The following is a 15,368-nucleotide window of genomic DNA, read 5'->3' as shown; positions in this document are numbered from 1 at the left end:
CTGAACTGGAACACACCTAGCATTTGGGCTTCTTGAAGTGCCATGTACTCAGCAAAGAGGAGGCTCACTATACTGCCCTAGGTGAATGATCTCAATAATTGTTGTGGAAGGATAAGGAGAATCATATCAGGAATGTAAGAGACCCCTGGGGTACCTTTCAGAACTATCCCATATAAGGTCCATGGCCTCTGTTAAAAGTATATGGAAACAAGAACTCAGTCCAGGTGGGACTGCTAGTACTTTGGACTCTGGAGGAGTTTCCATGGTGAGCTTTGGAAAATATGTATCTAGCACAAATCTGTCCTTTAAAAAATAGATTTAAAATCTAGTGAAAGTTTTACTTCCAATTTTTATCTAATGAGGCAATAAAAGGTTCCCTAGTTCTTTTTCTAAACCTCCTATGCAAACACTAAATTAGCTTTTTAATATATGTGAACTATGATTCACTGAACAAATGCTATATCAAATAGACAGCTACTAAGTGCCAGATAGAGACCTTGAAAATATTACCAACAAAGTTTTGTGTTGTAATCTGGAGCTGTCCTTGGTGGTGGTGTTTTGTTTTTTTTTTGTTTTTTGGGTTTTTTTTTTTAATGTGTGTGTGTGTGTGTGTGTGTGTGTGTGTGTGTGTGTGTGTGTGTGTGTGTGTGTGTGTAAGGCTTTGCTTGTGCGTGCCTGCATGTGTGTGTGTTTGTGTATGTGTGTGTGTGTGTGTGTGTGTGAGTGTGTGTGTGTGTGTGTGTTTGTGACAGAGTAGGTAACATACTGCCAGCAGGCTATTGGTAACATGCTGCATGCCAGCTAAATCTTTTTGCTATTTTCCTTTAAAGAGAAGTGTTAATGGAGCAGATTCCAATGTACTTACTTTTTCACTGTTTGTGACTGTTCTTAGTTACAGTTTGCAGAGAAGAGCACTTGCAGCGAAGACTCTAAGACTTTCCAGCCTTGCATCCTTTATTGTAAAGTCCACACAGAAAAGGCTTGTCAACCTCTGCTCTAGAATAATAGTATGCCATAATGAAGGTGAATGTCCTGTGGAGAGCACTTTGTCTGTTTAAGGACTGGTAATGTGCTTATACTTGAAGGGAAAGAAACAGTAGGGCAGGCTTAATCATATCACCACACTGAGGACTCTGCCTGGTTTTCTGAATAAGACAGAAAGCCAACAGAGACCAAGGGGGAATTTCAGTTTACTAGCCTCTCTTTATTTAATTTTTCTTCCTTATAATTTTCAATCTTTCTTCTCAAGAAAGATCAGCTACTGAATTTAAACTCTGTTTTTAATCTGATCATTGCAACTTAATGGCCCTTTGTTCCATGGCTCTGAGGACATGGGGCCACAATAAAGCTGCAGTATGATAAGGGCTTATTAAAGGCTGTTCACAGCGCAAAAATCTCTGAGACTGACCATAAGAAGGCCAATATTCAGCAGACTAAATAAAGGGCACCTCACAGCTTTGCTTCCCTCTTTAAATGTGTGTTCCCTCATTTCAGAATCATCTGTGCTAAATGCTGGCTCATCGACATAGAAACATCCTTTATAAACAGCATTTTGTTTGAGGGAAATGCCTTGCTTGTGGTTTTTTAGAACGCATTTGCACCAAAGTGGGATGAATGAGTCATTCTCATGTGGGAACACGTGTGACAATGCGATGGACATTTTCCTTCCACCAGAATGGAAACATACACCATTGAAATTGAATTCTTCTGGTCTTGATTTTAAGCTGAGCATGTTTGCCCATTCAGCCACACAGGATGTTATAGTCATTTTGAAGATACTATTCCTGCTGCATACACAATTTTAAGTTATTTCTTTAAGGCATTTTCATTGTGGAAATTCTATTGTATTCCCTCTTTTCCAATTTATCTTACTGTCCAGGACAGAGGGACATTGAGTATGAGTTTATTTTCTAAGATTTTCTTTCCTTAGGGAGTTTAGTTAATGTGAAATTATGTAGGTAGAAGAATTGAGAGATGGATTGTGGTAGATACTCAACATCTACTATGATAATTAATGTTTCCTCTTTATTGCCTTCAACATTTTAATTTGTTTTTCTATTGAAAACATCATATGTTTTTATTTACTGTTTGTGATTTGGCCAACCCAGATGGTATAAATAGGTTCAAATAAAATTGCATACCTTAAATAATGTTGGTATTTTTCAGAGCTATATAATGGATAGATGGTTGTGGTGTTAATTTAATTTTTTGTTCTTTTATTTTGTGACTGACAAAAATAAGTGTTTGGCTCATTCAAATTATATATTTAAAAATTTGTAACAATAAGAAAACGTATAAGGCACAGGAATTGCTGGAATTCCCAACCCCAGTAAGCCCATATAAAAACATGCAACTCAATTATTATAATTATAAGCTATAGGCTTAGGTCTAACACTATACTGCCCTATTCTCCATCTATAAGAACCCATTCTACTTGCAGTTTCTCCTGGCCACATGGTTCTGCTCCATCATGGCTACATCCTCCTCTACTATCCTCTCTCCTTCCCTTCTGTCACCTTTTCCTTCTCTACCAGCCCCCACTCTCAAAAACCTCCAGTCCCACCTTTTCTCTTCATTGCCCAATCACAGGCTCTAATCTTTATTTTCTAGTTAAAAAAGTGTACTTGGCAGATATAAGCTTTAGATTAATCTGGCAAATTTGCTTCAGGCTTAAACTGGGAAATGAATATATCCTTAAAAATATTGGAATAAATATTTTTTATTCTTTCCAAAGCTGTGATTATGGAAGTTTGTGCTGTGTTTTAGTTGGAACATTTTTTTTTTGCTATTAATGGAGTAAGTAAAATGTAAAATGACATTCATTTAATCTTTATTGGTAATTTTGTTTTCTGAGTTTTTACTTCTGGTCAGTGTCGAAGATGAAGAGCTTAATGTTAACCCTGTTTCAAAGGACTTTTGGAAATATCTAGCTAGTCTGCTTTGTAGCATCTCTTCATGGCTCAGGTATTTGACTATGCTAGGAAAACATCAAGTGGAAGTCATTCTGTTGAGGTTTTTGAAGGTAAAAAGTGGAAACTGAAAACATGTTTTAAAGACATTCTATTATCTAAAAATTGCAACAGGAATATGAAGGTACCTCATGGAATTTCTGTGTTAAGGAAAAGTCATGTGATTATTTCAATTAGCAAGTTTTCTTTTCTTTTTTTTACTTATCATTACACACACACACACACACACACACACACACACACACACACATATGTATATATATATATATATACACTGGACATTTAAGGATTGGCAGATATGTGGAAAACCCATGACAACACAGCCTTGTGCTCAGAGTTGTTTTATCACAACAAAAGAAATGATACCAGGGCAGTGTCCTCTCTGTGATTCTTCTTAGAGTCAGGTGTATTTGGGGAGGAATGTTAGTCTCAAATTTACTATTTGGCAACAGGTAAAGAAATGGAGAACAAAAATCAAACCCTACTTGTTTGTCAAGGAGAAAAAAAAAGACAAACTTTGGCTATGTCTTCTGATGTACAGAGGATATCAGATGTCATCCAATACTGTGTTATTCATGACAGCAGCTATTCTGCTATCTATTGGATTTTGGTAATTTACTGGTTAAGAATGGTAATAATGAATTCAACTTCACTTTTCTTAGAAAACCCTTTTGAAACTATGAACTATTTGAAGTATTTAATCTAGATCACAACATTGATAGACATCTGATCTAGTCTCTGTTGCAAAATTCAGACTTCTGCCCACTTTGCTCTATCTTATTGAAAAAGCTTCAGTATTTAAATAAGGTTCAAAGTCACAAACATTCACTTATGAGTGAGCATTTTGAGACTATTATAGCTTGTCCCTTTAGTTATGGAAACTTTGCAAGGTTTGAATGAGTTAACTCTATTTCCTCCTTTACCTTCTCAGAATTTTTCTTTTATCTTAAACCCCATTCCTGATGGATGGGTAATAGGAACAGTTAATCTTTTAAGCTTCATGTCATGGTCAGATTTTATTGTTTTTTTGTGGCTTCAAAACTTTCTTTTTTATTTAATTTTTTATTAGATACTCTGTTTTTACATTTGATGTGTTATCCCTTTACCCTGCCCCACTGCCATCCCTCCTACCCCTCCATTTACCTTCCCAAAGGTGCACTCCCTCCTGATCACCCTCTCTACCCCATTGGCATTCCCCAACATTGGGAAAATGTGCCCTCCCTGGAACAAAAGCCTCTTCTCACATTGATACCAGACTACATATGCAACTTGATCAATAGGTCTCTCAAAGTGTGCCAAGGTTGGTGTTTTAGTCCATAAGAGTTTTGGAGGGTTTGGTTGGTTGACAATGTTGTTATCTTCCCATGAGGTTGCAACCGCTTTCAGCTCCTTAGGTCCTTTCTTTAGCAACCTCATTGGGATCCCCAAGTTCAGAACGATGATTAGCTGCAAACATGTTCAGCTGTATCTATATGACTTTAGCATAATCCCTGAGGGGGCATCTCTGTCTGGTTCCTACCAGTAAGTACTTCTTGGGATCAGCTATAGTGCTTGGATTTGGAAACTTTCTTTGTCTCACATAAAGCACCCAGTGTTAAATTTTCTTCACATTGGTTACTACTAATACCCCTCTGCTCTCTTTGTGTGTTTCGGTCTGTCTCTGTGTTTCTGTCTATGTGTCTGTCTCTGACTGTTTCTCTGTCTCTCTGTCTCTTTGTCTTTGTGTCTTGCTGCCTCTGACAATCTATCTCTTTTGTCTGTCTCTGGTCTCTCTGTGTCTTTCTCTGTATCTATCTCTCTTTCCCTTTTTCTTTGTCTCTGTCTCTCTGTCTGTCTCTCTGTCTCTCTCTGTCTCTCTGTCTCTGTTTCCATGCTTCTTCTCCCTCTCTTATTTTGTGGTAGAGCTTTACCAGATTGGTCACCTGGAATTTGCCATGCAGTATATTCTGGCCTTTGACACATGATAATTTGCCTGACTCTTCCTCCTAAGTGTCAAGATTGCAGGCATGTGTCACTCTACCTGACCCAATTCCATATTTCTACAATGAAAAAATATCTCGACATGTATAGCATCAGTGATATGATAGCTACCACTATTATGTTTATCAGACAGCAGCAGTTCACAGCATCCCTCCTTGTCCTCCAATTCTTATAACTTTTTTTTCTTCCTCTGTAATGTTCTTTGAGCTTTGGGGATGACATATTAATAAGAGTGAAGAAGGAATTGAATACTGTACATGATCATATTTCATTGCATATATGTATAAAATTCTCAAGAATAACAGAAATTATAATAAAAAGAAAAATAGTGTATTAGTTATATAAATGATTCAAGTTTATAAGGAATATCACCCCAAAACATCCAAGTCATTATTCCCACATTTACATTTTAGTACAAAAACTGAAAGACTCTGGATAACTTAGTGGCACACTTATCTTTATTGAAACTGAACAAATGCTTTTTTTAAAATAATCCCGTTTACAGCACATGTAAAATGTAATTATTTTCATATATTTTTACAGGTTGTCTTTTGAGTAAGCAAAAATACATCTTTTTTTTTCTTACTTAAAACATGTAGCCAGGATTCAAACCACGTAGCTCTGGTACCAAAAAGGCAACGGGTTAGGAAAATCACAGTACAGTTTTAAATTTTTTTAAGTTGATCAAGGATATTTAAAACAATACTCACTTGGATTGAAAGTACAAATTACAGCTCAGTCAACATTAGGACTAGTAGTTACAGCTACAATAAGGGCAGAAATGGGAAGCTGGAGCTAATCTGAGCTACACCAGTTACAACACACCATCTCCATAAATACTGTGGCTTAGCAGCTGCGATAGCTAAGTTACACTTGGGCACTTAAAGTCACACATAAATATAGCCAAAGTGAAAAAATATACATAGTATGCTAACTTGATTTAAAATAAAATGAGCATTTCTCTTGAGAGGATATACCAGTAAATCAATTATGCGATACACAATGAAACCCCCAATTTACATCTAGGAAAGAAAAATAATATCAAAGTGCACACCTACAGAGACAGTAGAGTAGAAATCTGCTCTTCGTCACCTGTGTTTATCTTGTTGTTTGCTGGATACGTAGAAAGAATTTGCAACCCACAAAAGGATTTCTTGGGTGAAACACTAATTACAGACATTGTAAATATCATAGCTCAGGAGACTTGTTTTAAAAACGAGGCAGCATTTTCCTGAAAAAGTTTGGTCCTCAATTTACTATATACTAGTCACTATTGTCAGATGGTAAGCATTTTCGGTGTGTGTGTGTTAAACTAACCTTTCAGAACCAGAACTCATCAAATCAAGCTGTAAAATAATCAGTTCTCGAGAACTTGACCTTGCATATCATATCTGAGTGATGTGTCATCTGAAAGAACAATGCTATAGACTATAGATGGGAGTTATGCTCATGTGATTCTGCATCACTTGAATTTTGTGCAGTTTTCTTCGTTGCTTATAGAACCTGTCTTTCTTCATGTAGGTGCCAGAAACCCCACCCTCATGATATCCCTCCCCCTCCCTCAATATTCTCTGTCGAAGCGATATAAAGACACTATTACTGTGTATTTACAAGCACAACACTTAGGCAAGAAGGTCCCAGGGTCAACAAGGTACATCTATTTCTTGTGGACATCTTCATGCCGAATGATCTTGTATGTGATCCAGTAAAAGATGTTGAAAATGAGGAAGGCCAGAGGGAAGGCAGCTCGAGATATGGTGTCAATTCTTTTTGCCCGATCCACAAACTTCTTCTTGATAGCATCTGCATCTTTTGGGGGTTGTGGAAGTGGGTTGGCAGGTGTAGCCTTCACAGCTGTGCCATCTTTAACTTGGAGGCAGTGACCCATCCCATAACCACTGAAGTTAAAACGACTTTCACGAGTAACATCTTCTTCCTGGCAGAATAGAGACAGGAAGCACAGACTGTCAGTCAATTTTGATTGAAGGTTCCTTAGAATTATAAGGATGAATTATAGTTAACTGTTAGTGTAGGAGGTTCTTGAAATAGGGAGTGCTCTTTTAAGTTCAATTCAATTATTTATATCACAGATATAATTCATTAACTTTTCAAGTGCAGAGATAAAATATAAAAATAATAACTTTGTGATCATTTTAATTAATAAACAAACACCCAAACCTATGCTATGTTCAGTATTGAGTTTTCCAGATCTTGTTTACCAATCTATAGATTTTCTTAGACTGTTTTAAAAAGTTTTCAAAATTTGAGTATTATACTATAAATATATGAAGAATATAATTCATTCATTTCTTCTCTCTCCCAAAACATTTTTCTGAATTACTTTTATATACTTGCTTCTGAGTTAACTTTTAGTACCATGACACATTTAGGGTTCAGTTATTTAACAATTGATGTAAGACAAACCCCTTAATTGTACTGATTCTCCTATACCCCCCTGGTTTATTTCAGCTACACAGTGAAGATTAAATATTTATCATTTGTCATGTATATCTATAGCACGGTGTTTCCAGTATTTGTTTTTAACATTGATTCTTTGGCCAGTAAGAATCTTTCTCATATCTAAGCATAGCATTTTAGTCAATGCTGGTGGTATTTTCTACTGATTATTTCTTCACAAATTAAATACAAGACAGAAAATAGTTTTTGTTACTTGGTCTAAAAGGCAAATCACCTTGGAGACAAATGGGATTGGAGTGTATAGTTGAGTCAAAGGGGGGAATCAAATGGTGGGATTTAATGACTTAGCTGATACCAACTTATCTATAGTCATGGATCAAATTATTTTTCCCTTTAGCTAGCTTCTTACAATACTATTTAATCCTCTGTTGCACTTTAAAATTTACCTGATAATGGTAAGGGTATGTTTCACAAAATACAAGAAAACTTGGTATCATGATTACCTTTCATCACTAACTGCATGTCTGTAGTACCTTCAATCACATATAAAAAGTATGTCAAATAGAGAACTTTGAACATATTATGAATGTAAGCTCATCTGTATCCCAAATGGAGTGAGAAGGACAGATTGTACCTACTGCATTCAAATAAGTTTTTAAAGTCACAGAAAACCTAGATAAGTAGAGGAAAGAGTAGATATTTTTTAGTCTAATTTATTGAGGAGAGAGAGAGAGAGAGAGAGAGAGAGAGAGAGAGAGAGAGAGAGAGAGAGAGAGAGAGAGAGAGTGAGAGAGAGAGAGAGAGAGAGAGAGAGAGATGCATGGATTAAAGAGACATGTAGGCACTCCAGAATGGTTAGAGTAGATTAAAGTTCATGTGCTCAGATGAGCCATTGCAGAAATCAGGAAGGAAAACAGATTGACTTCCATGTGTCATACTTAGATTAGTACATGCTACTTCACTCCATGAGAAATACATGCTGCGTGAAAATGAATAATAGAGTTCTGTAGAGTTCTTAGAGCCTTGGTTTTATCAACACTGCCCACTGTGATAAAGTGCCTTTGGTGATAAAGCCCTAAGCATGACTAAGTATGCCATTGCAACCTGGCAATAACTTAGAATTTGAGCTAGAGAGCTAGTCAGTATGAGTAATTGTTAGACATTTCATGCCGTATATATGCATATATGATCTCTAATAAAGTCAGACTAGGAAAACAAAGGAGAGCTACTCATCATATTGGTTGTAGGCAACCTCTGGTTTTATAACTACTATTTTTTCCTTTTAATGTTTTTATTGGATATTCTCTGTATTTACAATTCAGGTGTTATCTGCTTTCCAACAATGCCATCCCTCCCCTTCCTCTATGGAGGTGCTCCCTCAAGGTAGAGAGGTTAGAGATAGTTCCAGCATGGAAAGCACTTCTCAGGATGAGAGGGAATGGTGATCAGGGAAAATGCACTTGCTCAACTCTAAATATCTATCTATCTATCTATCTATCTATCTATCTATCTATCTATCTATCTATCATCTATCTATCATCTATCTATCTATCTATCTATCTATCTATCTATCTATCTATCTATCTATCTATCTATCTATCACTAACCAGAATGGGAGTGACTTAAACATGCTATGGAGATCCACACTAGGACTGGGATACTTGGGTCCTAGAGTTTGCTGGAAAAAGGCTTAGACACTGTTGATCACAGGCAGTGTACTTAGGTTTTTCTTGTCACAGATACCTCATGCCAAACAGGTAAGGATTGCACTAGGTCCATGAACCCCTGCTGGGGCTGCTCGAGACTTGCAAATAGGCTCCTGTGTGCCTCTCCTTACATTCTCTTCCAGGGCAGTTGAAAAGAATACTCTGGGGTCAGAATTTTAGAACCTGCAGGTTTAAACATCTAGTGGTTCCAATGTAAAAACCTTGAAACCACTGGCTTACATGAATCCTAATGTCTGACTCTGAAACGTTCAGTGAATTGCATATTAGTGAGTCTAAAATTAATTTTTAAACGAAAGCAAACTTTCACCACGCATTTCTCTTTATCTGCCCAAGTTTATTGTGATTTTCTTCTTTCCTGGACTGCAAAATTTCACAAATTTTTATTCTCCCCTTTAACCTCATTTAGAAATTTAAAAGTAAGCATATATCTTTGCTTGAGTGAGATAATATTCACTTAAGTTCCTAAATTCTAAAAAAAAAAAAAAAATGTAGGAGTAGTTGGATAGTAACCTGGTTTTAGCATATAAGTGATAAAATACTCTTAAATATGCACATCCATGTTGTTTTTCAGACTGGCTCATTCATAGAATTTCTCTAGCTTTTCCATTCACACTGTGAATGGACAGCTGAAGAGATTAACTCATTCAATTAAGTACCAGAGGTAGAACAGAAGGATACTCAATTTGAATAGCATTATTTATACATTGTCATGCAAACTGTGGGAGTTTAATAGAAACTTAGTGAATAATGAGCAAGGTGGAATTTTAAGAGGGTTCCTCTATGCTTGGAAACTATTTCCTCATTCATTCAACAGTATTTAAAATATTCTTCTGAGCATAGTTATAGTTAATTAAATCAGTTCTTTAAAATTTGCTGCCACAAAAATTATCTTTTGAAGTGAAGAATTATCCACACAGTTCTTGATAAACATGCGATATGACTACTAGGTTAAAGGTCTTCTTTTCATTTTTTATGACTTGTTCTGTGCTTTTAAAATTAAATGGAGGTTACATTACACACATCAAAGGATAAAGAAGGGGGATCAGGAGGGAAGGCAAATTGAGGGGAAGGGGGTTGGAAGCAGGGTGGGGTAAAGGGATAACATCTCAAATGTAAATACAGAGTATCTAATAAAAATTATGAAAAACAAAAACAAAAAAAAAACAAAACAATGACTTTGATTTTGAAAAACATAACGACAACTGATTTGGGTTTTTGTTGCTGCTATACTAAATGATTATTTACTTTCTTGTAGGTTCAGAATAAAATGTTTTAGCAGTACGGCAAGATTCCTAAGTGGGGGCAAATGGAGATGAGTGTTTTACTGAGTCAGGGTGAGCTGAAGCTAAACTAAAAGCAATCTGTATACATGGCCTGTAAATACGCCAGCTAATGTAAGTCAGACCCTTCCAGTTAGGAAGAGAGTTTTGACACAGTTACATTTTTTAAATTAGCTGGGAGTTGTTAGCAATTTCTGTCAATCCACCATCTTCATTCACTGAGCTTCAAACACCAAACACCTCTAGCATCCTTGTTTCATTCTGTGCTGATTAATAGCATTTCTATAGAAAATGACTCATTTTGTGAACAGTTCAATCCATCAAGTTGCTATCTCTTGCACTGATAGTATCTCCAGTTTGGTCTGCCACAGAAACTGTTGGGCAATGAAAATCATTAGATATTTATTGCTATTTTTGTTTATTTTGTACATCTGTTTCACCTGCCATTAAATGTGCCTGTTCATGAATTGGCAACGTATTAAGCCCAAAGCTGTCCAGAATTACAACACAGTGAACTTGTTATAAGAAAATGATTTCAAGATAATTAAAGAACATGGCATGTATGAAAAAAAATACTATAGTGCTTTTCCTGTCTCAGACTTTTATGCTCTAGAAAGTAAAAGTGAAATATTTTTTAATGCTAGGGTAGGAGAAGTATCTTTTCTTCACACTCCATGCCCAGATTCTTTGATTGGATCTAGTGTCCCTTCTGCTGTAACTGAAAATCGCTCAGTTGGAACTCAAGGCTAGTGTGCCTCAATCAACAGAAGTATATAATGGAGTCTCTATCCCTCCTCAGGAAACTGTGTGAGTCCAAACAGAATGAATTTTCAATGAAAAAAAAATCTTCAAAAACTGATGGCTACGTGATATTTAACTTAATTATAACCCTGAATATTTTCATTGCCTTAAGAGAATTGTTTCCAATTTTGAGGGAATCTTAGTTTCTTCTTCTAGATTGTAAGTTACTATATATATATATATATATATATATGATACAATTTATTAATTATGACTTCATATTTTGTACTTATGTATGTAGTCAGCCTCATTGGGAGGTCAACCTTGTAAATCACAGGAGAGATTAAGACCAAGAGATGCTACATGGTTTTGAAACGCAATATAAATGAATGGTAAAGTTGAGATTCAAGGCCCAGCTGATTTGAATGCATACTATATGATTTAGAAGACACTAGAAGTCTTTGGCTTTTGTGAACTTTTGTCTATATCAAGCCCCCAGTGATTTATTTTTCACAATTATGGATGCTGAGCCTGATTAAGATTTTCAAAAAAAAGGTTGAAATTAATAATACAGTTATTATTTCTTGTTATTTAATGAGAATTTGTAAAAATAAATTAGTATTTTCAGCCTTTTGATGAGACTATAAAAGATAAGTTTTATACAGGAAATTAATACCCACGGGTCATTTATTTTTTTTCAGGACAAAATATTGATATAATTGCTTTAAAAAATCTTACTTTGTGACCCACGGTGGCCTTTAACTTCAGAGACTCCTCACTCAGTCTGCCAAATGTCAAGATTATATACCTGCCCTACAATGCCCTCCTATTATTGATTTTGAAGAAGAGATTTCTGAGTTTCATTTATAAACTACATGTAATTCATTTATTTATATTTTTATGAATAGTTATTGAGCTTATAATATGTGCAAGGCAAATGGTAGGGAGAAGGCAGTAAGTAAGAAAACAAAAATCTCTGCTTTTTTTAATGCTTGCATTCTACTGGGAAAAAACAGTAGTTAACCAAAATTATATTCACAGATGCATATAACACATATCTATACACATGCAAAACTTCACCTGCACATTTCTAAAATGGAGTTCTAATTGTCAAGATCAACTTCCAAGGACTTATTGGCAACTTATGGTTTGGGAAAATATTTTCACTAATATCAAAAATATAGGAAGAACTCAAGAAGCTAACCTTCAAAATAACCAAACAACCTAATCATAAGTTGGGGTATAGAACTAAACTTAAAGAAATGTTCAAAGTCCTTCATCATGGGGGAAATGCAAATCAAAAGTCCTATGAGATTCCAACTCACACCAATCAGAATGGCTAAGATCAAAAACCTCAGATGACAGCATGTGGAGGAAAAAGACCACTCACCCATTGCTGGTATAACTGGAAACTGGTACAACCACCCTGAAAACCAATCTGGAGTTTTCTCAGAAAATTGGAAATAGATCTAACCGAAGACCCAGCAATACCACTTTTGGGATTATACACAAAAGATGTCCCACCAAGCCAGGGGCACATGCTCCACTATGTTCATATGGCCTTATTTGTGATAGTCAGAAGCTGGAACCAACCCAGATGTCCCAAAAATGATGAATGCATAAAGAAAATGTGGTTCATTTATACAATGGAATACTATTCAGCTATTCAGAGCTGAGATTTGCAGGCAAACAAATAGAACTAGAAAATATCATCCTGAGTAAGGTAACTCAGATTCAAAGAGACATAAATGGTATTTACTCACTAATAAGTGGATATTAGTCAAAAAGGTACAAAATATCCAGAACACAATCCACAGAAAACAAGAAGGTTAACAAGGCAAAGGACCCAGATGCGTGTTAACACACAGCCACTGTGAGAAACAAAGAGCTAAATATTGTAATTTTAAGTCATTAAGATTTGGAGTAATTTTTTCATATAGTAATAGATAACTATATACATAATCAATAGTATCCTCCAAACCTAAATGTTGCAGCATTGTCTCTGGGACCTGAAGCTAGGCAGAAACTGGAAGCGGCTCTAGCAGATGGTTGGAAGACTGGAAGGGGAAGGAAGCACTTACTGTTTCAATCTAGAAAAAGGTGGACAGTTCTCTCACTACATCTTGGGCTAACATGAAAATAGAAAATACATATTGCAAATCTGATAATCCAGCTAAAGAGATTTCCAGACAGAATACTGTGGGTATTAAATGTATAGGTAAAAGTTAGAAGATATATAAAGGAAAAACAGTGAGTCTGTAAGATCTCTGTGTTAAAACTCACGAAATATATCTAAACAAGTGCCTTATGACTTCATTGCAACTAATAGCAAGTCTTACTAGAACTCCCTCAAGAATGGCTGGAAGATCCCATCCTTCAAACAGCAAACTGTTAAGAATATGAGGGCCTGTGTCACAGAAGCTTTATTCAGAAGGAGCCTGTGGTCAAGAAAGTTAGCTTTATTTCTGTTTTTGAGTTATTGTCTCAGTAAGTAATCAAGACTTTCCACAAACTCACAATCCTTTTGCCCCATGCTTACTGTGCATGGAATTTAGGAGAGCACTGCCATGCCTACTCAAGAAAGGCTTATCCTTAATTGACAAATAATAATCATATGGGTTTATAGAGAATAATATAAGGTTTTGATATATGCATCAGTTGGAAGGTTTGTATCAAGTTAAATCATCTTGTAACATCTATCATTTGGGGGGGGGGTGATAACAACACCTACATAGTTGTCTTAGCCATTTTGAAATATATAACACATTATTTTTAATTTAAGCATGCTGTGCAGTATATCTTTAAAATCTGTTCTTGTCAAACAGATATGGCTTATCCTGAAGAGATCTGTGGATATGGCTTGTGTGTAATGACGTGAATTATAAATTGATATTCCTAAAGCACCAACAGGTAAGGGGATTCTATATGCTTGACTTGAAAGCAACAAAGATGATAGAAAATGAACTCTTCCCCTTTTTGAGCCCTTAATCTGTTGGTGGGGAAGATAGTTTAAAAGATCCAAACAAATGTGGTGTCTTGGTAAGACACAGCACTCACAACAGAATAAGCCCTCAGAAAATAGAGAGGAAAACCAGCGCAAATAACTCCCAAGGGTGTATCTGTCCCTAGTCAGGGACACGCTAAACCCAGCCTTTTCATATTCTAGAATTCCCACTGATCAACAATTGCTATACATCACTTATTTCCCCTAATTTTGAATAGAGATGTAGCAGCACATGTATCTCCATATTGTCTGTTGAATATTCTGGGAAGATATTTCAATTCTAATGTCACAAGGTTTCATAAACAGTTCTGCTCACAGGGCTTAACCCGAGGTGCCTTCTCAGAAGTAAAGGATGTGGTCCTCAGTTTTGAAATATGTTTTAATTCAATAGCTATATTCACTTTCATCAGTGGACACTTCTTCTACATTATCAATTAGTTTTTCTTATGTAGAAAAGAGCAAGACTAACAACAACAACAACAACAAAAAACCCAGCTTTCTCCTTTACTATTTATGTAGATTTGCATTTCTTTGGTCATTAAGACAAAAGCAAGTATGATTTGTATGCCCCAGAGAAGTCTATTTTGACAAGAAGGGTACTGGAGAAGAACTTATTTTTCAAAGATGAATTCTATGACATCTCACATACCTATGTTTTCTTTGATGAGACTTTGAAACTCTTCCTGCATTGTTAGGGATCTATATTCCCATATACTGAGTTGGAAAAACCTGTGACATGCTTCTAACTGAAAGAATGCAGTAGGATGACACTTTATGAATCCCCCTGATAATTTGCAAAAGAGACGAGCTTCTGCCTGTTCTGTGGCTTGCCTGTGCTTGGTCTCAGGAGCTCGCGTATACAATGCTCTGCTACCCTGCAGCTGCCATGTTAAAAGGAACCTAAGGCATGTGGTAAGGTCAAACATACGTACTCTATTTAGCAGTCCTAGTCTCAGGGACTTCCAATCCAGACACCTGATGTGTGAGTGAACAAGTTTACATATGCCTAACTCCTAGTTGTCAAGTAAGAGTCAACTTTTTCATTTTTATTGAATATTTACATTTTAAATGTTATATCCTTACAGCCCTCTCCCGTTCCACCTCCCTTTGCTTCCATGAAGGTGCTCCCTCTTCCAACCATCCATTCCTACCTCAGCTCCTTGGCATTTCGCTACACTGGAAAAAACAAGCCTTCACTGGACCAAAGTCCTTTCCTCTGATTAATGTCAGACAATGCTATTCTCTGCTA

General features: G+C 36.1%; 1 protein-coding gene across 2 annotated transcripts in view; it reads right to left on the bottom strand.

Moving 5' to 3' along the window:
- Positions 1-6,606: 6,606 nt before the first annotated feature.
- Positions 6,607-15,368, bottom strand: part of GLRA2 (glycine receptor alpha 2) — a gene marked incomplete at both ends in the record, with an annotated part of 210,829 nt that continues 202,067 nt past the window's right edge. For both annotated transcript variants that reach the window (XM_080909613.1, XM_080909612.1), the window contains one exon: positions 6,607-6,885. In XM_080909613.1, the coding sequence (XP_080765739.1) occupies positions 6,607-6,885 (279 nt within the window). The remainder of the gene's footprint in view (positions 6,886-15,368) is intronic.

This window comes from Micromys minutus, assembly GCF_963924665.1.
Source record: "Micromys minutus genome assembly, chromosome: X".
NCBI classification, from domain to species: domain Eukaryota; kingdom Metazoa; phylum Chordata; class Mammalia; order Rodentia; family Muridae; genus Micromys; species Micromys minutus.
Note: the sequence above shows the minus strand (reverse complement) of the source record. Positions and strands in the feature narration are given on the sequence as shown.